The 26,421-nt window shown below is 46.4% G+C and overlaps 1 protein-coding gene across 5 annotated transcripts in view; it reads right to left on the reverse strand.

Moving 5' to 3' along the window:
• The window catches only part of Soxn (SRY-box transcription factor soxNeuro), a 159,570-nt gene that overhangs the window by 7,468 nt on the left and 125,681 nt on the right, over positions 1-26,421 (reverse strand). For 2 of the 5 annotated variants that reach the window (XM_076429076.1, XM_076429078.1), the window contains one exon: positions 107-25,778. The exons of the other annotated variants lie outside the window; for them this stretch is intronic. In XM_076429076.1, the coding sequence (XP_076285191.1) occupies positions 25,709-25,778 (70 nt within the window). In that variant the 3' untranslated portion in view covers positions 107-25,708. The remainder of the gene's footprint in view (positions 1-106; positions 25,779-26,421) is intronic. 5 annotated transcript variants of the gene reach the window in all.

Genomic DNA, 26,421 nt, shown 5'->3' on the forward strand with positions numbered 1-26,421 from the left:
TTTAAAAGATCGCTGCTGGAGTTCTCTATATCTTAATAATTGTTGATGTGGTCAGATGTATTTGTTTAAAGCTGGTAGAAGACGTTCAAAACTTTTAGCGATGTACCTAGCGATTTAGATTTTCGGTCATTGAGTGCTTCCTTGTTGCCGAAGGAAAATCCTTACCCCTTATAATACTCGTGGAAGGGGTTTGTTGTCCGATCAGTGAAGCATAAAATTATTGTGCAGACGGTGGCCGTCCAATAAAAAGGAGAGCCATTTTTCCAAGTTTCCGAGTTTCGGAAACAGTCGCGAATTATTGTCCCGCGGATATTAACGGTGCACTCTTCTCAGGCTGGGGATAAAGGAGGAAGTTTGGGGCGTATATTATCCGGTCGGCCACCCCCTCCGTCGAATTATTAAAAGCTAAACTGGCTTTGATTTATAAGAGGGCAGAGCCCTGGTCCCGCGGACCCGCGTGCACGCCACCAAAATTCAACCGGGATGGGTTCAAAGGAGACGCGCGGGCGGTAAGCGGGGGTGGAAACGCGGCGAGGCGGTGCCGAGATTAATTTTATTACTTCCGCTCGAGTAATTATCGCATTACTTGCCGGCGGAGAAAGTTGCTGGGTGCGCCTCGGCGTCGGCGTCTTTCTCTCGGACGCTTTTATCCTGATCGTTCCTCTTCCACCCCTCGGGAAAACATCGCGAACTTTTCGCGAAAAGTCGACAGTGTACAGGTCTTTGGTTTCTTAACCATCAGCAGGAGTTCGCCGAACAAATTATCGAAGTATCTCTCGCCCCGAAATTAATCGCCACGAGATCGCTCGCGAATAAGTGCGGAAAAAATGGCGGCCGACCACCGTGGCGCGACAGTTAGTCGTCTTAATTCCTTCGTAAATCGCGTGATCGCCCAAGCAGCGGGAAACCACCGGTTCTGACAACTCCGGATGAAAGGTTCGGCGAGAGGGTTGGAAAACCCGGTGGGAATAAAAGATCCGAGCGAGAAGAAAGTAGTCCGAGCGACCCTCTCGCGTTTCACCTCTGTCGCGCTCTGGCCTGGGATCTGTAAGAAGATCCTCCGCGGAGATCCTCTCGAGCTTGCTAACGTTGCCGTGGAAAAATGCGCGGGGGGGGGGGATGGACGGACGGGGTTCGAAAAAAATGCGGCGACCGGGGGTGGTTGGGAAAGAGAGACACTGAACTCATCTCGGAACTTCTCGCGCGGTCGGTGTACGGCGCGCGCGTGCAGAGCTTTCTCTGGAGCGCGCGCGAAACCGCGGGGATCCTTCTCGCGAGCAAATATTTTAGCGTGGATTGCGGGGGTGGATATGGCGGCGGTTTGAAGTCGTTCTATCCGCCTCCGCGTTTCTCCTCGCGGCGAGTCGCAGCTCCCCGTGCCCACTCGTGGCGCGCAAATGAGGTGGAAAAGATAAAGGCCGTGGCGGGCGATCATTAACATGCGCGCTCCGCTTTCGAGGAGCCGCTCGAGGGGGTGGGCGACTCTCTCTTCCTCTCTCTTTTTCCAGGGGTGGTAGGCTTAGCGAGTTTTAGACGCGAGCGAGCGAGCAGAGCAGATCCGAGCAGAGCGCTCGAGTTTCTGTATATCTGCACTCTATATAAACAGGAGGAAAAAATTGTGTGTGTATACATATATATACATATGTATATATATACACGTCTCTCTGTATACGTATATAGTTGGATGGCATTATGTACTGATCCACCGTTACCGGAGCAGAAAGGAGCTACGTGTACGATGCCGCGGGTCTGCAAGCTTCGTCGGTGTGCGCCCGTCTCGTGTATCTCTGTATTTATTATATAACCGTGGCCCATGTACTATCCCCGTCGCGGTTGCACAGCGAGGAGAAGAAGGTGGGAAAGACAGGAAAAAAGAAGGAGGCCAAACAGCCAGCGCGAAAGACAGGGACGAGAAGAGGGTGGGAAAGAGAGAGAGAGGGAGAGAGAGGATGGGGCTAGGGGGTGGCTCCGACGGTGGTGGGAACTCGTGAGGAGATGCCAACCTAATGGCGGCAGCAATTAACAACAAACACCGCTCATTAATCGCGAGAGAGTCCTCTCGTTCTCTCTATCTTTCTTCGTCGCCCTCCCTCCGTCCCCCGATCTTTCCAACCCCCGGCAACCCCGTTCTCCGACGAGATTCGTCTCTCTGCCACGATCTCTCTTTTCGTCTTGCTGTCTTGCATTTTTCGTCTCCCTCTCGAAGAGAGAGGAGAATCTCCTTTCCCCGGGAGCATCGCTTACCCCTTTCACCCTTCAGCGAGCCTTCCAACCGTCCGCGAAGTTTCCTATTAAAAGGGAAGGTATGATAATAACGCCGCGGCTCTCGACGCGGTCTTTTCACTCGAACGACCAGCAGGTTGTTGTAGCGCGCCCGTACGACCGCGGGGGTGGCGTTACTTTCACGGGGAACCGTCTCGTTTAGCCGACGATCACGGACTCTCGCAGGGCTTGCCACTCGCGATTTTGATTGTGACAATCCCCGGGAACGAAGTTAAGAGACGCTGCGGATGATCGCGACCCGCGCCTGGACCCTGCGATTATTCTCGCCGATCGTGCTACTCCTCTGCATCACGTGGATCTCTTCTCCTTCTTCTTCAGCAAGCTTCTTTTTTATTAAATCACCGTCCATCGTCCGCAGTTTCGTTCGCAAATTGAAATTCTTTCTATCTTCGTCGTCGACTTAGGAGATTTCTTCAACATTGGATTTTCAGGAACAAGTCTAATTCAATCTTCCAAGCACGCTGACGCAATTAGAATCGAGAAAGGTACATGCCACGCCGTTTTAAAGTCTCGCCGCGTAACGTATCAATTATGGTAGCACCGGAGACACCTGGTGGCAGAAATATCGAGTGTCGGAGAGGCGCGAGGTATTCGAGAGGCGAGAAGATAAGTTTCGTGCGCGCGTGACGGAGAGAGTTCGGTGCTCGTTTCTGTCTTGGACGGTGTCCGGCCGCGTCCCTTTTGCGAAATATTCGTGGGGGAGCGGCAGCGTGGCGGACGTTGCCACGGCAGAGAGAGGAGCGAAAACGCAAAGCGAGAAAGAAGAAAGTCAGCGAGGAGAGACGGGCCGAAGCTACCGGTCGAGGCGCGAAAGAGGAACAGAAGGCGAGACGGCAAACTGCGACAGGACATGCGAGCGCAAAGATGAATCCTGATCACGCACGCTCCCCGTCGTCGTCCTCCACCTCACTCTGCTCTTCGAGCCTCAATTTCTTCGCAAAAATCCACAACCTTCGCTGTCTTTACGCTAAAGATATACGGGACGACTCTTATCACGAAATTTTCGTAAAATAAAGGCATTCATTATTTTACACAATTGTGAACGTTCCACTTGAATTATAATTTTCAGGCAATCAATTCACACCGAACGTCTTCTTCACGAATTTGTTTTCTACATTACATGTTCGATAAATTTCACAGAGATCAACGTAGATCTCAAAGAAGTCGGTTGAAACTGAAAATTGGCAAAAATTCAAATGGTTATAAAGTCATCAGAAGCATTCGAGAGGGTTAAAGGAAGAACGGAATGAGCGGAGACAATCTTCGTAGAAAGATTTGCAGTCTAACTATTATTAGACAACGTCTCTCTCGATTTTCGTCGGCCCGCAGATTGCTTCGGATCTCGGATAATTGTAAATCATTCCCGAATATAAATAAACCGCCACGATGCCAGGTTTCTCTTGAGGCTGGGTCGTGCGCGTGCATCTTCTTCCGAGGTGCTTGGTGATTTGCATAATGGCCGGACGACGAGAAAACAGAGGGAATTTCGGGTCTCGGTCGGGAGCTCGACGGGAAAAGAAAAGGTTGCCGTTTTATTTCGAAATTTCGCGTTCTCGGTTACCGCGGGGTCCCGGGTCCTTAATCGACGCCTAAACGCTGCTAATAGCGCAGCTGGAGCGCGCGCTGATCCGGCCAATCAAACCGTTTCCCCGTCGAAGAAATTGATTAATCCCCAATTAAAAGGCTCGACGAGCGTCCGGGGCACTCTGATCGATCCATCGCGGTTATTACCGCTATTTTCTCGTTCTAGCCACTTGCGTTACATCGTCAACTACTGGTCGAGGTAAAGGAAGGAAAAATTCCGGCAATTCCACGCTACATCGTTGTGGATTGCTGCCGATTTAATTACTCGGCGACACTCGGCGCCGTGTCACCGGTCGCGGGTCAATTATCGCGTTAACCCGGGGCCCGATTTCGAGATCAGAGCTTCGCAGTTGGTCGCCTCGTCCTGACTCGTTAACGTTTTTTGAAGACTCTTTTGAACCTACTCTGTAGGGTTAAGGGACCCCGGCGTTTGGTCCTCGGCTCCTCTCCGCTTTGCTCTGCTCGTCAGAAGCGGAAGCGACGTTTCTGCTCGCGATATTCGAGCATTTAGATGCGGTTTTCGCGCGAGATTCCCTCGGCCTTCGTAAGTCGAAGGAGTAATGGTTAGAGATGGCGTTCAAAATCACACTCACGGTGATTTATCACAGTGTCGCCAAATCGAGGAAATCGAGGGGAATACAGTTTACCCCCACTCTGATAACCAGACCAGTCAGTAATGAGGAGTCACGCGTCTTAAGGAAGGCATTCAAACGGCAGAGAAAGGCCTAAGGGCTCGTCCACGAAGACGCTGCAGGCGCCCTTCCTGTGAAAACTGGAATATCGCTTGCTGCCGCAGGTCGACGCGCGACGTCGCGTCGTGAAAAGCGCGGGCCTTTTGATTTTTTCCAAAGCTTTCCCCGATTTCCACGTCTCGCGATACACACAGCACCACCGGCCTGACAAATTATGCGGAAAACCGCATAAAAAGGAGGCGCGACGACGACGTCATTCAACGACGCGGTGCGGCGCGGCGGGACGCGGCCGCTTCAAACCTTGCAAACATGGCGCAGGAGTCGGGTTTAATGAGTGCGACACGCGCGGAGATTCTCGATTCGGTGTCTCGTTTTATTTTCGTCGTAGAGAGCAGGTGAACCGTGTCGAGAAATCCGGCTGCTCGGACTCGCTAAGTGCGCGTTAAAATTTGATCAACGGATCTATTTCTCACGGGGAATTTCGCGCCGGTAATTTGATGGCTTCCGCGTCGCTCGGCGATCAACGTGAATACGACGAAGCCTGCTCGAAATTCATTTAGACAGTGGAACGAAGACGAGGAATAAATTGGAAATATTTAATTGGCAACAGCTGCTGCATTTATGGAAATGTTATCGGCAGACGACCCTTCGCGTCTAATTTTTTCGGCAGCAAACATATTTTCAATTGGGTACCTGCCGCGTTGTCCAGACAGTTCTTTTAGAGGTGCTTCGATTCGTTTTTTAATATCACTGGTCGATTCAAGATTCTTTTTATGAACCTCGAAGTCCTTCGGGAGGTTCTCGAAGGATCAGTGGAGACTGTCGCAGGACCTCTTGCCTCGAGCTTTCAAATTTCGGCCCGGTTTTTCCCGGAAGATTGTATCGAGCGCAGCAGCGCAGCGTGTGAGCACGCAGAACGCTTTATCTCCCCTGCGCCGCTGAAGAATCTATTTGGTGGGCAGCCAAAGCAATAACGTAAATCCTAATGGAAATGCAAAGATTAATTAAGAATCCCATTCTGGCGTGTCCCCACGTGGGCGTCCCTGGGGAAGATCATCGGCTCGTCGTTTTCTCTGTGTCTCCCACCACAGCCGGCTCGGTCCCCTCTTGGTTTCAGGGTGAGTTCACGCACTCTTTCTCGTCAATTTTATCCGGAGAACGGTCGATTATGTGCCGGCGATAATGGGGAAACCATTGGATCGTTGCGTGGCGCATGCAAGCACAATCGCCGCTGAATATGTCTTCTGATTTCATTTTATACGTTTTTACGTATTACGGATCTTGGATGATTGAGCTCGCGTTTAAAATAAAAGGACGCGTTCCGGGGGTGGATGAAGATACTCTCCATCTCGGGAACGACACTCGGCTCGACCCCCGGGTAACGTCGTTAATTAAGCGAAGAAGACAATGTGTGCAGCAACGGGAAGAGTGGCGTATCGCCGTAAATTACGACGTAACTCGTCGCATCGTAATAATAAACGTAAGCGACGAGCGTCAAAGTGCAAGAGCGAGGATCCTCTCTCGCCCCCGAAAACCACCTCGACAGAGAAAGAGAGAGAGAGAGAGAGAGAGAGAGAGAGAGAGAGTGATAGAGGACACGAGGGCGTCGAGATATCGCGATTCGCCACGTAATGAACGAGGGGGAGCAGACGTGTGTTCGGGGGCGAGTATGTCGCCTGTGTGTACGTCACGTGCAAACACACGCGCACATACACACGCGGTCGGAGTCTCGCGCGAATGCCGAATGCGACTGCGAATGCGAATGCGACACGCGGCTCCGGCGTCGAAGGAAGCCGCTGAACAGCCGGCCACCGGCACAATGCGTGTCTCCCGGGACACGCTTATCTGAAATTACAACGTAACATCCCCGCCGGGGACCCCAGCACCGGCTAGAGACCCCCGAGATCCTGGAACCGTGCCCCCCGAGAAAAAGAAAGGCTTCTTCCTCTGTCTCTTTCGCTTCCTACGCGTGGCCACGCGTGATTTCCGAGACCGACTTATACTTATTGTTAGACCGCGTGGCCTGCTAACGCGAATGAAGATTCTGCTCCGGCACCTCCGAAGGTCCCGTAGGAGGTCGCCAGATAAAGACTTGTATACCCTTCCCCTTCTACCACGCTTCCGCCACGGTCCGGTCACGTGAGGCGTTTCGTCTGTTACATACTAAATCAGGGTTTTTCGTTTATTTTTACAAAACTTCTTCACCTGTGATATCACTACCACTCGACAAATCGAACTTTATTACTATTACCATTAATACTGTTATGCAGCGATGAACCAAAGTAGTTCCTACTTTATAAGAAGACTGATTTATTTCAAGGTTGTTTTTAGTAGTTTTATTTGCGCCTGATGTATTATGGATTTTCCTAAGCAAATAAAAAAACTTTTAAAAAAATGAGGCGTTACGTCTCTGTCGTGCATGTGTCGAATGTCACGTGACCACCCTCTTACCCTTCGAGTCGACTCTGGAGGTCCTGTGATGGTTCCGACGGTCTTCTAGGTCTTCTCGGACGATAGAGCTTCTGTAATTTTTTAAAATGGATTTTCCGTGGTACCCCTTCTAGAGAGACCTCTGAAGATACTGACGGAGTACTTCAGCGCTTCAGAATATTTTTAATGGACCTCTAAAATTGCTACGAATTTTCCAAAGACAGTTAAGAGCCTAATTATTTAGTAGTTTAGCTAGATCTGAAGAAATTTAAGTAGAAACCGTCATCCAGCAACCTGGCCACCGATTCGCAATGGTCAGCATTCCTCAGGTGTGTCTAGCCCGCGTGAAATGTTACATTTTCGACGACACAGGAGTGACGTCGCGCCGCAAGTAGTCGTTCTCGAGCTGTTTAAATGTTGTTAGAACGCGGCGAGACCGGCCTCGGCGAGGATACGGAGCCGGAAAGTGTGCTCGCCCGGTAAAAAAGTTACAAGCACCCGTGTCTGGTAGCCGGTATCAATTGACGGACCACTTAACACCGGGCAACGTCTACACAGTGTTTGACTTGTGCGTCGGTTTCGGTGGGCGGCGTGTGGGCGGCCCCGTAAGCTCCTTACTTATGCATTCTCGGTGCAACCCGCCGTGAAAATTAATGCGCACGCCGGATCTCGAAAACCCGTTCGACTCCCTGCTCCGGGGTGAGCATTTAATACGTGTTAACTTATTCTTCGGGCTCGCTCCTTCGCGTCTACGAGCACTTCGTACCGACTTTCTGCCACTCGGGTATTAACACGGTGACGCACCCTTCGATCCTCCGGTTCTCTCTCGGGTTTCCTTCGCAGCCTAATCATCTACAGAGACTACACCTTTATGTGATTAGACTACAGATTTTATCTTCGCAGCACAGCAAGTCTCATCGTTGATGGTACACACATCAAATTAGAGCAACTTCTCTATAAACGTAATTTGAATTATATAAAAAAAATAAAAATAAAAAAATATAAATGTAATTTGGTTCAAATTACAGAATTATGACGAAAGTAGTAGAAGATGCTCTTTTTCGGTCTAGCCGGAATTTTCGTTGCAATCATAAAATGAGGTCATCGGAAAAGAATATATTTTTGTTTCTAGCGGTGGAACATAATGGATCTTTCGCGAGTAGGATCCCGTAATTCGCCTCGTCATTTGCCGGTATCCGGGAGAGATCGTGCAGGCTCTGCGTGAATTCGATGAACTTTCGGGTAGCAGCCGTTGCTCCGAACTTTTAAGGCAGTATAGTCGCTGTTGCGAAATGTTACAGGTACATCGACGTCCTTCTCTCTCTCTCTCTCTCTCTCTCTCTCTCTGAGTATGTATACCCGATGTATCGGGTGCACGTTCGTTCGAGTATTTCGAACGGGGCGTGACCAGTCGGTCGTTTAACCAGGAACATAATTAAGAGGACCTCCCATCCTCTTCGTTTTTATCCCGCGGGGCCGGAATGTGGGGCGTGAATTATCCTGCGATGTTGCTCGATAAATTTCACCTCGTTGATTACACGAAAGCGCCTCGCATCGCCTCCGTTCCTTCTCTCTCTCTCTCTTTTTCTCTCTCTCGGAAAAAGTTTATCCGTCGAGCTCTCGTCGTAAAAACAGAAAAAGAAAGTTGCTCGAAGAGGCGAACGAAGAGAGAGAGAGAGAGAGAGAGAGAGAGAGAGAGAGAGAGAGAGGGAGGGAGAGAGAGAGAGAGAGGGAAGAAGAGAGGGAGGGAGAGAGAGAGAGAGAGGGAAGAAGAGAGGAAAAAGAAGAGGAGACCGGGCGAAAAGTACGACGCGCGAATAATACAAATTCAGGTTTACTCGTTCGAGGACGAGCGATCTTTTCGGCGAGCCGGTTCTGTTTGCTAACTCGACGGATCTTTGTTTAACTCCATCGTCGCGTCACGAACAATCGCCGAGAAATTCGCGTGTAACGTTCTCCACCGGAAGCCGTTTCTCTCCTTTCTCGCCGCTTAGAAAACCACACGGAAACTTTCGACGGTTTCTTCTCCTTCGATCCTTGACCCGCGATCGTCTCGGGGTTTTTCGTGAATTTTCATCGATCGCCCGGTGGACGAAAGTTTTCAGGACCTGTTGAGAACTCGGGGACCGGAGACGGAAACGAATGGAAAAGTGTGTTCGTTATTCGATTACTCGCCCAAACGCGGCCCGACCCGGCCGCAATATGCATATATTGCGGGCCTTCGCGCACCTGCGGGCCCCGCGAGAAGTCGTAGGCGATCCTTGCAAAGTGTGAGGCCACGGGGCCACCTATGAGGGCCCTCTCATATATTTCTTTCCTCCCGGCCTCGCACCAGGCCTCCAGGAATGCGGTCGAAAGGATTTTACTTTCTATTTTACCGCGACGTTTATCGACACTTATTTTAAGGACACCGAGGGGCTCGCTCGCCTGACTTCCTGCCCCCGAATATTTATAATTTTCATATTTTATCCCAGCAACGAGCCCCCCTCTGCCAGTCGCTGTTAATTGGCCACGGAATTATTCGCAGCACCTGCCGCCGCTTTTATTTCACCTCGGCTTGATGTCGCATTTTGTTTTTCATCCCTCTGAGAAGCTGGTTCTGGTGGAAAGTGTGAAATTCGATGGAATTTCGAGAGTCGAAGGAAGTTCGACTCGATATATAGAGGACTGGTATCGCTACACAGGGCTCCCATAAACAGGGGTGTTTTAGAATCGGAACGGTGGACAGGGGTGGGGCTAGCAAACAACCGTCAGACGCGCCACCCTCCTTGCAATACGACCACTTCGGTGGCTCCCCGCATTTCATCCTCGAGAGGAATTTGGCCTCAAATTAAAAGATCTCAGCCCGAGTCCCGAATGAAATCTCGTCGCACGAGGGGCAGATACGTTCCCGAACTACGACCTACTATAATCTGTACACGGGGTGTCCCGAAACTACACGGTTCCGTCGTCTACAATTTCACGAGCACTTCGAGTTTAGCCAACCCTTAGAATTTTTCCAAAAATTTTCAGGATTGTTTATTTTATTTTCTTCGTCCGTCGTATCCCTTCACCCCTTAACATTCTTCTGAAGTTCCTGATTGACATTATAAAATTTAATCTACGGTTAAACATGACAGGAAACCTCCATTTCCTTGATTCTCTAATCATTTTTATTATTCTCCGAAGAAAGGACCTCTGCGCCGAGCTAAAGAATCTCAAAATATAATTTCAAATCTACATTTTACCCAGCATTGTTGCCTCGAAAAGTAATTTTGAGCATACAGGCAATAAGAAGTTCTCGTACTTCATCCCCCGAACGAGAAACACAACTGTCAGGGATCTTGTAAGGTAATGCTTGAATATTTGCTCCCGTTTTCACGCATGTTTCCTTCCCCAGTATTCCAAGGAAATAAAATCGTAAACATTCGAACTTCACTTACAGCTTTGTGTCGCAAAGCAGCTACAAATGCCTTTCGCAATAAGAACGCTCTTAAAGAAGCAGACCGTGTTTCGCAGGTTTTTCGGTCCCAAGTGCGGTCGCTTTCACATTTCGCACACACCCTGTAGATGGGAGCCGCGCGTACCGGAGGCCCGACTATCAGGCGTATTCACCGGCTTAATGCTACCAATATCCCAAAATTAAAACGCGCCGTCGGACTCGCAAATCATTCGCGCAACAACGTGCTCTTGGAAAGTAACTGTGCAATCGGGAGCACGAAAATTGAAGAAACCGTACTTTCCTCTTTTCACACCACAATCTTACGTAAAAATTGTTCCACGCCACCCACGTCCTCTCTGCGACACAAGGGGAACAATTTCTGGTTGTACTTCTAGGAAATTCACGATAATGTCCTTTGAAAAATGGAGGAAATTATCATGAGGGTGAGAAAGGGTTGTAGTCATTCGTTGAAGAGTTTCAATTGTTCGATGAACGTTTTAGAAGGATTTTTAGATCGGTTGATTCTCTGTAACACAATCAAAAAATGTATTTACGATTCGAAAAAATTATTGAAACAATCTAGAAGTTTTTCGATAGTTCGAGGAAAATTTTAGAATGATTCGCAGACCAGTTCGATTTTGTGTAATTGAATCAAAAAATGATCATTGCCCCTACCCTTAGAAGATTGATGAAAGAGCCTATCTAGAAATTCGAAAAAATTATTGAAACAATCTAGAAAAATTGTAAAACACTTGGCAAGTACTGCACGCCCAGTGAAAAAGTGGTTAAAAGAGATCGCAGTCCCTCGTTAAAAGATTTCATTATTCCAGGAGGAACTTTATTAAGCTAGATTAAATTTGAATGTCCAGTTTTTGATCAGTTAGCTCTAGTCCGTGCCAGGATCAGCTCGCTCACGAAAATTAACCGTGTCTAAGTGAATAGCCAGCCTCGTTACTAGTGGAGCTCGTCGCATTGAGATTACAACGATCTAGGGGAACTTTATTACAATTTCAATTAAGCGTATGTTCGAGCGCGTACCGAACACGGAGTTCTCTAAAAATCCATCAAATTCCTATCTCAATATCTTTAACTTTATGTACAATAAAAATTTGAAGAAAATGCATAAAATCCCTTTTCGCGAGTGCAGGCTCTCGGTTTGTTTGCGCCGGGAAAAATTGAATTATCCTCGGTAACGGGGTGAACGCGAGTCAAAGGGCATTAGTGTCCAGCCTGGTGGCTGTGGGATGCTAAATAACGAAATCTCGAAGGGTAAACGAGTCGAGTCTAGCCCCTGTGCGCGCGGTTGTTCGAGAGCCTAAGAATTTCAATCTGCGGTCAGAGCCGAGGGGTTGCCGGTGCGTCGAAGGGTGGATCGTTCTTGTGTCCCTTCTGGGGTGCGACGTGATTTCATTGCGCCCTGCTCTGGTCTGCGAGATCAACTTAAAAAATGATCCAACCAGCGATCCGATCCGTCGCGTCGAGTCTGTGCGCGGGCTAATCGAAAGATCAATCTCTCGCACGGTCGACTTGGTCTTTTTCAATCCGAAAGATAAACGCGGGACACACACTCTCTTTCTCTCTTCCGAGCAGATCGTATCCATTCGGGATAAATTGTCCGCGCTCGACGTTCCTCATTGTGTGGATGATGATTAGGGTGGTCGTCAGCTGTGGGGGTGAAAAGTATTTTTTGAGAATTTTTGGCGCACATAATTTTCTCGCCTAGCGTTAGGGGGGTATGACCAGGAAGAATGATGAATAATGATTCCCTCGCGTGGACAGCGTCGTTTGTCGGTACCACAGATCAATTTTCAGCGACGCGAGGAGGAAAGCGGCCATTGTGCATGGACACACGGGTTTGTTTCGACGTATTTCTCGGTGCCCGTGTCGAGCGGCCCCGCGCGAAATCCCGTGAAAATGGAGCCGACGGAAGGAAAAGAATGGATCCCGACTTGGCTGGTCAGAACGATACCGGCTATCACGGGGAACCAACCGGCCTGTTGCACGCCGACAAGCTGCATTTGCATTTCAACTCTTCTCGCGTCCTCCCGAAACAAGGCCATTCAAACATTTTTCACGCGCCCGGCCCCACCGGACCGTGATGATTCGCTGAATCCGCGGAAAGGTTCGCCTGTTCCGATATAATTAACACGTTAAACGGCCAGCCCGTTTTCCGCTCGCGGGATTTCGTCGGACACGACTTTTTTTTATCATGGCCGGCACATACCGATCGTCCGATTTGCTTTGACGCAGTTCCGAACTGCATCTGTATGTCCCTGCACAATTCATTCGGTCAGGGTTGACTCGGTGACTTTCGCAAAAAATTTACATTTAAGGCGTGAGAATATGCCTTGAAACTATAAAGCACGGCATCGAATATCATGGAAAATTTGGATTATCGACAGAAGGATTAAAGAACTTTCGTGGATGAATATACGCGCAGTTAATCGATTTGGCAAGCGAGTGGCTCAGTTTTCGGTCTCATTGGCAGGGTTTCAGTGCGAGCAGAGGTTTTTATTTTTATCGGCCGGTCTCTCCGGTGAAAAGGGAAGAGGTGTACACCTTTCGGATTCACCTAAGCCGCTCGAACGCGGTAGCCAAGGGCTGTAAATCGCGTGACCACGTCCACCACCGAATTCCCTGCCGATGCAAACGCAATGACCGGGTCCGGAGACGCTCGCGTGTCACGAAAACGCTCCTGTTTAACCACGACATCCTTTCACACGTGAGTAAACAAATAGACGAACAAAGCCGGTGCAGCGGCTGAGAGGTGCGACGGTGCATCCGCGGCACCCGAAAAACTACGCTGTCGATTTTTACCGGGAGCCTCTCAGAGTCGTTCAACGATCTCCGTGATCCCGAGACTCGACTTTATCCAGCCAAATATTCTCAACCCTTATAGAGTTATGAAAAATTTTACTGAATTCAATTCTGTACTCTCTTAATTGTTGTTTCAATGCGCAATCTGAAGGGTCCAGTTGAATGAACAATTTTCCTATTGTTCCATTATGCTGCCAGCACTATTTTGCAGTATTTATGTTCGTGCAATAATGGTTGTTTTGTCGGGAAACCATTTCGAGAAGTTGTAGATCCCAACATTGCTGTACCATTATTCAAAATATTCTTTACATTGTTAAATATGTTGGTATCTAATCAATTACTAAACATTTAAGTATTGTATGAGGTATTATATCAATTCAATATCCATAAAGTGAATTCTAGGTCGGAAGAAATGTGTAATTTAAAGTAATTTTCCAGTTGAAACCAGATTACATAAATATTTATATATTTCCTTGTATATGTGAATTCTTTTAATGGTTTCACAGTTCTGCATTCGATCTATTCAGTTACCTAATGCAAAAATATTCGTGATAAAGTGAGGGATAGATTTTTTCCTTCTGGGAGATGAGGAACACGTTTCTAATGATCGTAGATGTAAAAGAATGGCGGTTCGAGGGACGAAAAACAGACAGGAGGCTGGTAAACGCGAGCCAATCGAGGAATCCGTTTCCACCCTCGTTTCGGGACGTTTTTATCGTGTCTCGCACCCTCTCCCCAGGCCCACAGCCAGCTCGGTACGAGGCGATCCACCTTAATTAATGAGTTTATTGGAAACTCCCGCGATGTTGGTTCTCGGACCACGGCAGCCCGGAGGGCAGAGCAGCAAGCGGCTCGAGACTACTCGCTCCGTCACTGCCCGCCATTTTAATTTCGCCAAGAAACTTTCTAATTACGAACTTTTCTGATTAATCACAGTAATTAATTAGTAACCTTCGCGAAGGGGAGGAATACGAACCACCCTGGACTCAACTATGGGAGGGGCAACCTGGCCCCGGGTTTCATCGAGAAACCCCCCTCCGTTTTCCACCCCCATGCCTAGCAGCGAGGCTTCTTTTCGACGGATTTTCTTCTTCTCTTTTCCTGATCGTTTCAGAGCCCCTTCCGCGACCCCTTCCCTTCGCTGCCCCTGCACTTTCCTGCGACTCCATTTTCATTATTTTTCAAGATTCTCGCCGCGATTCCATCTCGCTTCGATTTTTCCGCCGAGAACTTCGGACTTTTCAAAGATGCGACGCTGGGAACGTTCTCCTTTTCATTCTGAAAATGTATCACGAGTAATATCATTCAGATTATTCGCCCACGCCATTAATTACGATTATTGATCCCGACGGCGCAGCGTAAGGTGGACCAAACAAAATTCCGCGCTGCGAGCGTTTTCGTTTTTTCCATGAGGGATGCGTCACGATAACAAGATAAGACCCCCCAGTCAATGATTAATATCGGGCTGCGCCGGCTCTCCCATCAGCCCGGTAATTAATTCACGAAAACGTCCGCGCGTCTTATCTGCCGAAGTTCTCGCGACGCGACGGCCCTCCGGCTCGTCGAAGTTTCGCCCATTAACAGGTCTCAGCAGTTTTCGCTGTCGCGGGAGCTTGCTGCCGAGCTTCGCTGATTAACGAAACGAACCTTCCTGCTGCGAAGATTCTTCCTTTCAGCCAGTTGCTATTTTTTTGGAATTCCTTTCACCAGCATCCGACAGACTCTCCTGTCAACTTTTTGGCGTTCCGAGGCTGCACGAAGTTTTCCTGTTTGCTTCGGCCAAACGGGAGCGCCAGGATATTAGGTGGTTCAGTTAGGCATTTAGGTGAACTGTGTTTAACATGTTTTGAGAACTGCAAGACACTCGACCAGCTAGATCTCTTGTCGAGAATTCAATTTTTTAAGAATGCAGAGGAAAGTATACGAATTGTTTTGGTCCTTTCACAGACGAGTGCCACGAATTCAATTTTCTGGAAAGTGCTGGGAGATACATCTTTTAAGAATTGCAAGATACTCGAACAACTAGATCCTTGACTGGAATTTCGGGATGTTGTTGAGACTCTCTATTGAGACTGCGCTATGAATTCAATTTTCTGGGGAGTGCCGAGAGACTCGATATAGGGTGAGGCTGATCAAGTCGTACCCCTTAAGAAAAAACCGTATAAAATTTAGGATTTATCAATTAAATAGAAATTAAATGTGATATTCAAAACTTGCGTTAATATCGTTGTTATTTATTATAACGAAATTAGAAAATCTACATGCTTTCACGTAAAATAAACTAAATCTTTAAAAACTTACATTGATACGGCTCAAAGAACCGGTTTCCTAAGTTGTACCATTTAAAACGTATTTTTCATTAATCTGTTTACATGTCACATAGGTATTCAGTTAGTACAAATATCACATACAAATTGTTTTGTTCTTTTGTCAACTCCAGCGCATACATCGTGCATCATGATTTGCATTTCAAGCATTGAATCATGTTTTCCTCCCGATCTTCTCCACAAATAAAACAAAACCAATCTCTTTTCTTCTTTTTAATTTTTAATGCCAACTCCTTTTCATTAATTACTGCGTTTCTTTTATATGCCGCATGTTTTATGTGTTCTTTATTCTGCATTGACTTTATTTCGACTGACGAGGTAGTACGACTTAGGAATCTCATATGGGTGCGACTTAAGTCACGGCACAAGTTAAATTTAAAAAGTATACATAACCTAATTGAATAAAATTAATACGATTTCGTTTCGACCAAACGATTATGTAAATTCTACTGAATTTATATTTAATAAGGAACATAATTTTATCAATAATTTAGTTGCAAGATTAACTACCAAACGTATGCAGAAAATTATAAGAAAATTGAAGTAAACTTACTTGATGACAGGGTTTATAATGAGGCTAGTTTATGGCAGACAATAATACGTAAAGCAACTTGGTTGACTCAGATGTATATTTGGTTGCCGTTGTATGTGCTGTTGTCGCCGTAGTTTGTTCAAAATTCAAGTGGTACGATTTAAGCACTGGTACGACTTGAGCAACCTTACCCTACATAGAATTTCCAAACATACGAGATCCCAGTATGGTTTTATTTATTTATGCAAAGATAATCGTCACGAATTGGATTTGTCGGAGATGGTAGGGGTGCTGAGGGTCCGGTGGAGAATTTCCGGAACGGTATCCTCGCCGGAGAATTCTCCAGTTTATTTCTAGGAAATCCTCTAAAATAGCATGAGGTTGCATCGTAGATCACCCTTTCCCTCGTCCCATCTCCTCTTCCTAATAAGATGTTTTGATTGGCTTACCCGCTGGGCTTCGCACCTCGTGGCCGGTTCCTGCCAAGCTCCAACCAGGTAGCCGATGACTCCGCAGGATCGGATGTACAGTATCTTTCGTAAATGGAATAAAATTCCTCCGACGTTTCGATGTTGCTCTACAAGAACTCCTGGCGCGTCCACGATCAAGAAACGTTATCAATCGTATTTTTCACGACTGATAATCCCCTGGGAATTCCGTCGAGAATCACCTGACAGTGTCGGTGCACTGTTGCACATCACTGCGAGATGCACCTGTACCCGTGACCAATTTTAATTCGGTAATGACTGGTACCTTGGCCAGGTAAGATACCATTTAGATTCCTTCCGATTCGAAGCTTTGAGCGGTTCGACTACAGATTATTGCTTTGTATCGCGCGGAGAGCGACCGGCCATTTAACAGGAATCTGGCCCGAGGTCGACCTGGAAGCTTATGGTCCTCCATTTCGGTACTTATGCTAGTTAGCGGGCGCTACCTTCCATCCCAAAGCGAATCGAACACTTGACATCGAATGGGAAGGCCCTTTTAATGTGCGTATCTTCCGCGCACATCGAAATTCGGTCTTCATGCTGCACGTTCAAAACTATAGACACTCTTCCTCGAAGATTCAACTAGCTTTTATGATACGGAATAAATTACTATTGGTCTTTAAGCAGGAATAAATTAGTTTGTCTCAGATTCCTAATATTTTAGAGAATAAAGCAGCAGGTGCATTTTCTACTGCACGAAACATGGAATAAAGTTAAAGATGCAAAGGTGGATCAGATGTTACAGACACATTTTGGATATATTTTACCAGGCAGAGGTAGACAAGATCGGTATATTCTTCCGAGTCAGAAGCAGCAGAGTCGAAGGGATCGAGGAACGCGAAGATGGTGTCGATAAAACTGTTGTTGATACAGAAACCCGGTAAAAAAGCGTGTTCGAGCGGTGTGCATCCGTGGAAGAGAGGTGTATCACGCTCGCGAAGGTATACGTTTTTCGAGTCTCGTTCGAGGCTCGGCAGAGGAGAAGGAACCGAACTTCGTGCATGCCATACCTATCATCCGTTTCTCCTCCCTCTCCTCGGACGATCCTTTTCCCTCTGGCCTCGCACTCTCTTTCTCTTTCTCTGGCACGTTCACCGGGGCCTCGACGATCGTCGAGTCATCGTGTAATGACGTGCCGGCTGTCAGACCGCGAGGCGAGGCAGCACAATTCGAGCCACGAAACGATCGGTGCGCGGCATCGCCGAGAACAGAGGGGCGAAACAGGGGACGGGGCGAACGAAAGAGAAAAGAAAGATTATAAACAACCGGAGAAGGGGGCAGAGGGGAGCGAGAATTTTAAATTTCCGCAAATGAAACCGGACGCCTATCGCTCGACGGGGTGGAAACGGGGGCTGCTATTAGTGCGTGACCCACGGCGATAGCTTCGAAACCTTCACAAAACTGTAGGAGAAAACACCTGAAGGTGGACCTCATTTATGGTTCATAAGATATATAATTATTTATATAGTTCATAATATTTTTTGCTTCTATGAAATCGTATAAAATCAGCTCGGTGTTTTATACAATTCGCTGGAAGAAACGTTGTTTCTCAATTAAAAGGTTGAAGGTGTTGTGCTCCAACTTCCTCCAACTTTGCTCGTCGATTTCCATCGATCGACGCAACCCGAAAGATCGTTCAGGTAAAACAGCGTTTGAAAGTCCCTGCCACCTTGTTACACGCTCGCCGCCGAGTTGCAGACGTTTACCAGATCACAATCGCAAGGAACGATCGCCTCTCTGCCGTCTCCCGAGTAATTTGTTGCTTATCTTCGGATCTGGTTGTAATGGACACGAAATTGGGATCGATTTTCGTGGAACGTGGCCGTGCCGATTGGTCAGGAGACGCGTTAGGCGATGATCGGGTTAAATAATGGTGCCGTCAGTTGTCGATTCGCAATCGCGATCTCCTACGGCAGCGCGGGTTCGCGATGAAGATGGACGAAAGTGCGTGCCGTTCGGTGTACTACAGGAACACCGACAGGCGGCACACACCGCGCGATAGATAACGACGCGACGGCATAATTAACCGGGAAGAAGGAGGGAAACCGGGTGGAAACGGAGGGGATCTAATTTCGTCGAGGATTCTGACACCCAGACGGACATGAACGTGAGGCGAGCGAACGTTATAGGCGACGTCCATAATGGCGATGACGCGCGGACAATGGTGCGTGGACATAAATACCACGATCGGATCTCCGCTTTGGGCACGCCTCCGATTAAATTAGGAACGGGTCCGAGTGGCAAAAAACGATTTAAAGTGTTTAGACTCCGGAGAGTGGAGAGAACGGGCCCGAGGACGCTTCAATGTTGCTGACCGAGTCGCGGGAACGGGCCAAATCCGTGCCGGTTACTTTCGATCGGCATTTCGAACGTGTTCTGGTGCTTGGGTTTAGATGTTTGCTACTTGAGGATATCACGAGACCTTTGGCACGGCTCCCTTCCAGTCGCGTGGCTCGCGGGGGATCGCCAAATCCTTCTACTGCACGTTAACCCCTTGCCCTACGATTTATTTGACGGTTTCAGTGATTAGAACTTAATTTGTAGTTCGTAATTTGCTGAAAAAGGAGAAAATTTATATTTATTTATATAGAATTTCATCTCGGTTCAAAGGAAATTAATAACATACATATTTATTAGACTCTGGTCAGAATCTTCATCACGAGTCTGACACGATATTCTAGAGCAAGTATTATTTTAGCGACTTCCATGGGGAAGGATGAACATACTCTCACTCCCGTCCATGAACCACCGGACACTCGCTTATCTTCAACGAAATGGTAATTAAAGAATACAAGCTGCCAGCCTGATTTTATTGTATAATATATTGTATAACATGTGAATGCAAAATTAAATATAATACTATTTCAATAAATGTTGGAAGAAAGAGGTTAAGAAATTGTGGGATACTCATGGGCAGAGCTCTTAAATTTAAAAATTGGAAAATACAGGGTGAGTCACCTAACGTTGCCATACGTCAAACGTCTGAATGTCAAAGTTGAATGGTTCAGTGGGGCTTACATCCTTTTTTAAATACCTACAATGACAGTCTCTTTCATTAGGAATTCAGTGACTATAATTATTCTAGGTCATTCAAGGTCACGGACAGAATAAGTCGTATAAAACGAAAATATGGAAGCAGAATACCTGTATTTTATAAATGTTCGAAATGATGGCCGTCTACGTCGATACATTGGCGTAAACGGGCTCTAAAGGAATGTTGATCTCTGACAAGTATAGAATGTATAGAATATTTTGGTCAGATATGATTTACATTTATACATTAGTACCATTTTTATTTCATGATACTTTAATAACGAAAAATCTGCACCGAAATTTGAATAAGCGTCCGGTGACTTATGGACGGGAGTGTGCTTGGTAGAAGGATTGACCTTCTCAACACTTTGTTACGTCAACACCAAGAACGTAGCCTAAATTGCATCCAGGACTGAATTTAGCCAGAGAGGATCTGCTCATGCTGTTTCATCCTGTATCTAAATACTCTTTCTGAAAAGAGTGATTTCAGGATTCGGCCGAGATGGACTGGGAACAATCGTTTTCGTTAGGCGGAGTGCCAGTTGGAACAAAAGAAAGAAGTCTGAGAAGAGGAGGAATCGGAGGCAGCAACGGTAGAGGGGTATAATCTACTCTAGCCTCCCGCAGACAATCGTTACCGTGAAATTAATAACCGTACATATTTCACGGTTTTATCTCTCACGCATCCCCCCATTTATTAGCCGAGCAAGAAGTTGCACTGTGCATCGGAGGTTAATCAACTTAACGAGTTTGTTTGATGGACTACGTCGGTGGACCTCGATAACTCGGCAAATGGCTCGCGCGACGCTCCGCGCCGCCACGGTCAATTAAGTCCATAGAAACGTTTCCGTATCTTCGCTCGAGTGTCGGCGGAGACTTTCGATTCTCCCCTCTTCTCTTCTGAACACGACTATCATTGCTAAATTGCCGATAGTCGGTGATAAGAACCCCGGAAACCGGCTCGAGCTGCTGCGTGCTGGGAAAATGGCGTAAACGCGCCACAGGGAAATCTTCTTTGCGAGACACTTGGACGTCGGACAGTTTATTGATTTAATAGAATAAAACTTGGACTGCGGATTCGATGCATTTATGACAAAAATGGGCACGTACAATTTAAACCAGTGAACATGTTAAACATATTTGAGGGCACCAATGTATTAGTTCCAGCTTAATAGGGTAATTAAAAGGAGAATACAATTTTTATTTGATCCTGTGTCCTGCAATCACTGTGAACATTTTTCATTTTGCATGGCCTCTCTAATATTCGTAAATATGTGTTGAAAATGTGTAGGTGAATTCAAAAATTGAACGAATTATTTGAGCGTATATTAAATACTCAAATTCTTCTGTGGCTTTATTCTTGTATGTGATCTATTCATTTTCGTCACAAACGGATAAAATTCCAGAACGAACGTTCTTATTTGCAATAATCTGATCCCTACAGAAAGGAAGAGATTTTGCATACCTTCTCTAATGTTCGTAAATGTGTGTTGAAAATGTGTAGGTGAATTAAGAAATTGAACGAATTATTTATGCGTATATTAAATACTCTCAAATTCTTCTATGCCTTTATTCTTTTATGTGACCTATTCATTTTTGTCACAAACGGATAAAATTCCAGAACGAACATTCTTATTTGCAATAATCTGATCCCTGCAGTAAGGAAGAGATTAAAAGTAAGACACTGTTGGCACAGCGGAAGCTGAGAGGAACGTGTAGACCCAACGGCGAGGCTGAGCTAAGAGCCGAAGGATCCATCGATCGATCGTCGGAGGCCGTGAGCCAGCAGACCCGGTGTGTCCTGGGTCCTTGCGTCCGAAGGTGTCGATAATTGCTTAATTGACGGCGGTCGCCGATAACCATCGGCCGCGAGCGGTAACTATAATAAGCGGAGGACTTCACGGGGAAGGAAGAAGAGTGGTGGGGCCCCGAGTCATGAGAACGAAAGAAGGTGCTCGTGTATCGATGGCCCCGAAGAGACGAGGTGCGTACACGGCTGACGTGTCTTTTCTCCAGGTGAACAAGGCCTCGTTGTGGAAAGGTGTCTCGGGCAAAGAGATCCTTCTTCTCTCTCCCTCTCTCTCTCTCTCTCTCGTCTCTCCTCCTCCTCTCCGTTCCCCTCATCTGTGCACGGTGGGGACAGAGGGGGGAAACGGAGAAGAGATATTAGAGATGCCAGATAGCTTTATTAAAGGTGAGACGACGCCAGCGCGAGACACCAACGAGTCGGTCGCTTTGATCACACGAATTATCGTGACTCCTCGAGCGAAGCTTCTCGGAGAGTTCTACGCGTACTCCCTCCCCTCCCTTGTTTATTCGATCCACGTTATGCAACTTGCACATTTTTCGGCCCTCCCTTCCACCCACACCCCTTTCCGGTAGGATAATCCAGATCGCCAACCAATAGCCTGAAGTATAATCGTTCAGAGATAAACTGAGGTCAAAACAATTTTAATAGATAGAAAGGATATGTACAATAAAGGATACATTAATAGATACAAATTTTTTTCGTGTCAATCATAAAATATACTATAAATATATAAATACATTTTTCTATTCTTAAAGTGAAGTTAAAATCAAAATTTTTTCGTCACTCATGACATAAAAATTTAATTTAATAAAAAAAATCTTTAACGATTTTAATGAGTCGAAAGTAACATGTTCTTAAATTGCTGACATTCGCCCATTTTATCCATAAATGCGTAAAAATCCGCGGTCTAGTTAGCGGCTTGATGACCCTCGGTTTCGTTTCGCGGAAATCGGGGAATTTCGTGCGTACGATTCGCAGGAAGGTCGAGAGCGCGCATCTTCGCTGGTGCAGGAACGAGCGCGAATAAATCGTCGGTGGTTAATAAGCTGACGCGTTGTCTTCCTGATTTATGCGGGCCGACGCGTCCTCTTCGGCCCGGTAAATTGCTACACGCATACACGCGTGTACCGGACCGGCGTTAAACGCGTCCTGTAAGGACAACACGGCGGGGGACACGGTACCCGGAGTCAGGACACCGGTATCCTGGAAGCTGTTACGTTGACGGGATCCGGTCGGCTCTGTAAATAACGGTAGATCGATATCTGATATACGGCACTCGGACGCGACAGTTTTTCATTTAAGGAAACTCGACCCATCGTGCCAATTAAGGGGGTATTCTGGTTTTCGAGGCCGTTAGGAATATTTTTCAGCATAAACATTGAACTTTTCGAATCAGAATTCTGCACGCGTGCGACTTTTCCAAGCAGAAGTGATCAAAATTACAAGAGACGCAGACGATTTTTTGTTATTCAAGGACCTACATTATGAAATAAAAATGGTACTTACTAATTTTTTCTAATGTAGTGAACATGTTAATCAAATCTGACGGAAATATCCTATATTTTCTAAATTTTAATTATTATTCTTATGCTTTCGAATTTTTTAAATTTGCGTGGGGTGATTGTTTTCCAATTTGGCTACTAGAACTGTCTGTAATCATCCCACAATTTCTATGAATTTCTTTTCTCCAAATATTATCGTATAATAGCTACATCCTCATCGACATAAAACATCAACATAAAATAATAAAATCAAGCTGGAAGCTTGAATGTGGAAGGTGTTCCTAAAATTCGGGACGCAAATCCACGAATGAATGTTTGCGAAATCGAGGGCACGGGTTCATCAAGGAGCGTGTCTAAAATCGCGTGGCGCGGCTGATGCACGAATGACGTAACGCGTGTGGCAGAATTTTCTGTCATCTGGCGCACACGTGCAACCGCATAATTGAGTTCTTCGGTGCAATGGTTACGTAAGGTAAGACGAAGGAGGAGGAGGAGGAGGAGGAGCTCGACGATATCAGAAACGGCAGGAAATATGGCGAGGGGTTAATCGTGTCGGGAAGGGTTCTCCAGCAATTAATCGAGGGAGGAGCACGTCGGATTTTAAGGACTCCTCCTGGTGCTCGAAGGACCCACCGCGGGTTCCGTCTTCCGTTATTTATGTTGCTGGATCCGTGGAGCTCGGGGGGTCCAGGAATGTCCACCGTTCCCCAAAACGGGCCCTTATGGTTGCCGTTATCAATTATTCCGGGCCCTTTCGCGCCCTAGAATCGCTGAGATCAGGAAACCTACACTACATTACTTTATTTGGGAGTAGACTGTGGATCTATATGCGAAATGAAAATTTCTTTCTTTAATGATCTTAATGGATCGAAGATAATACATATATCGACGTCGTCAGACTGTGTAAAAGTGATCTTTACGCATTTATGAAGAAATTGGTTGGATGAAATATAAAACAGTAGAGGATTCGAAAAATTGGTAATTATTTACAAAGAGGCACTCCTCTCTGATTTTGATGAAATTTAAATATGCAGCTACACATTTTGAACAACATTTCCTTTTCCAATATAGGGGAAACTATTGCTAATACTGTATTGAATTTTTCGTATTCTTGCACGCTATGTGGCAACGTAAGTTGCTTTGACGCGACGTCTGTTTACTTTTTTTTTGTAGACGAGCTGTGGAGATGAGAGAGAAAACAGGGTCTCACTCTGGTCATACATGTATAGGGTGAGCTTTCAATTTTGAAACACTGCTCCTGGATTTTAACGGCCCGCACTTTCCGTATGTATGTATAACCAGAGTGAGATCCCGTTTTCTCTCCCGTCTTGCTTTCATATAGTTGATATTAATGAATATAGTTCATTATAGTCATCCTCGTTCATAACACGTAACGCTATTTTATAATTGTACTCCAATTGCAATTACGAATTACATTGTAATTTAGTTACAAAGTATTTTATAATTGTACTCCAATTGCAAGTACGAATTACATTGTAATTTAATTGAATGAAGATCTGAATTATAAATTACAATATGACTGAATTACAATGTAATTCTAATTCCTGGAGTAATTCAATTGTAATTCTGCACAACTCTGATACAGTATTTGCAATAGCTTTTAAGGAAAAGGAACAAGTTATTTAAAATGTCGAAATCTATAATATTTAAATTTCATAAAAATCGGAGAGGAGTGCCTCTTTGTAAATAATTTACCGAAAATTTTAAGAATATCGTAACGTTGTTTTTAATGCAACAAAGTCATTAAGAGATGGAATCAATTTTTGTTTTATCCCTGCCTCCCACAATCAATGCAGAACATTTTCATTTTGCATAAAGATCCGCAGTCTATTTATCATCAATAAAATTTTATTAGATCCATAACCTCTGGAAACTGATTCAGAAAATGGTTCCGTGATTAACCGATGATCCTCGCTGATCCTCGGCGAAGCTTGCTGCTCGACTCTGTGGAACGGGAGTGAGAAATGAGCGGGGCTGTTCGTATGTTCATGGCTTTATTTACCCAACTGTATGTACACTTGTTGCAATATAGCGATTCCAGAGATTCGATCGCGAAGGATCGTCACGTTGCGTCGATCGTCCGCAGCCGTCTGTCTATCTACGATCGCGTATACTCCGTCGGCATACGCGCACGCCTGGAATAATTAACGAGGGAACGGCGTGGAAAAAAGGGGAGAAACGCGCGTCGCCTAACCTGTCAGGATTTCTGTCCCCCGGTTCCTCTCCTTTCTTCCGGAATTCTAAACAGCATTCTCCCCCAACAAAATCCTCTCGTTCTAGACAGTTTCATTTTCCACGACGCAACAGTGCAATAAAATGCGAAATCTTGCAGATTGTCCTACGTGTGACGTACAATATTTAAAAGTTCCCGTCGCGAAGAGAAAGACCGCGAGTCCTGCTTATGAATTATTCAACCCGACGGCGGTGGTTCGCCGTTCGCCGCTGATAACGATAATCATGGATCTCCGGTAATGATAACCGTTCGTCGATCTCGTTCGTCGGACGGATGATAATAATAGCGACAATAATCACACGCTGCTGGCCAAACGGACGACGCGTGAGCCTCGCTGATTAATGGCCGCGACCGTCCACGGACACTTTCAACAAGCGATTCGATCAGTCCCGCCGACGACGATTCGATTCAATTTATCGCGTCGACCGATTCATTCCGCGCGTATATATGTATAGTCGTCGTCCTCGCCTCCGGTGATCGGCGCTCATCTGTCGCCGGTGAAGCTCTCTTCTTGTTAGAGCTCCTCTTCCTCCTTTCAAGACAACGAGGAGCCCAGACAACACTGGCTCGACGCTAGCCGCCGGAACTCTTCGGGGTACCGGTACCTGAAAACAGAAAAACCATCTTCAATTTCTCGAATCCTCTCTCCGGACCTCGGGAAGACTCGACATTCATTATCTATCAATAATTCTTGGTACAAGGAACCCAGAATTTTCAAATCAGTAGTCCAGCGATCAAGAAACCCGTACCTAATTGGCACCAGCTCTCAAGCTAGGTTATTGGAGACAAATCCTAGTTCCATCTCAACACCACAAGACTTAGACCAGGTCTTCTTTTAATAGAAGACCATCTGGCTGATTGGAAGCCTAATCAAACTGTTCAGCAATCAAGAAAATCTGTACCCAGAGATATAATTGGCATCAACTCTTATCAACGAACTCAGCTGGCACTTCTAAAAGCTACCAAACGGGATTGTTAGTAATAGCTACAAGGAACCAGAGGATATTCTAGTCTGCTACTAAATCCATCCGGATGCCAGTGCAGCAATTAAGAAATCTGTGTCGGTGCTGGACCAGGAACCGCTCGAGTCTTGTAGCGATCAATCGTGGTAGGCGCAGGCAGCGATTCGATCAGGCCAATTTACAAGCGGGCGATTTACAAGGGCACAGGAACCGGGGGGCCCGGGTTAGACGATTCTTGGGCTCCCATAGGAGTTGGACCAGGGGCACACGATCTGTCCCCGGCTAA

This window comes from Lasioglossum baleicum, chromosome 8 (genome assembly GCF_051020765.1).
Source record: "Lasioglossum baleicum chromosome 8, iyLasBale1, whole genome shotgun sequence".
Lineage (NCBI taxonomy): Eukaryota > Metazoa > Arthropoda > Insecta > Hymenoptera > Halictidae > Lasioglossum > Lasioglossum baleicum.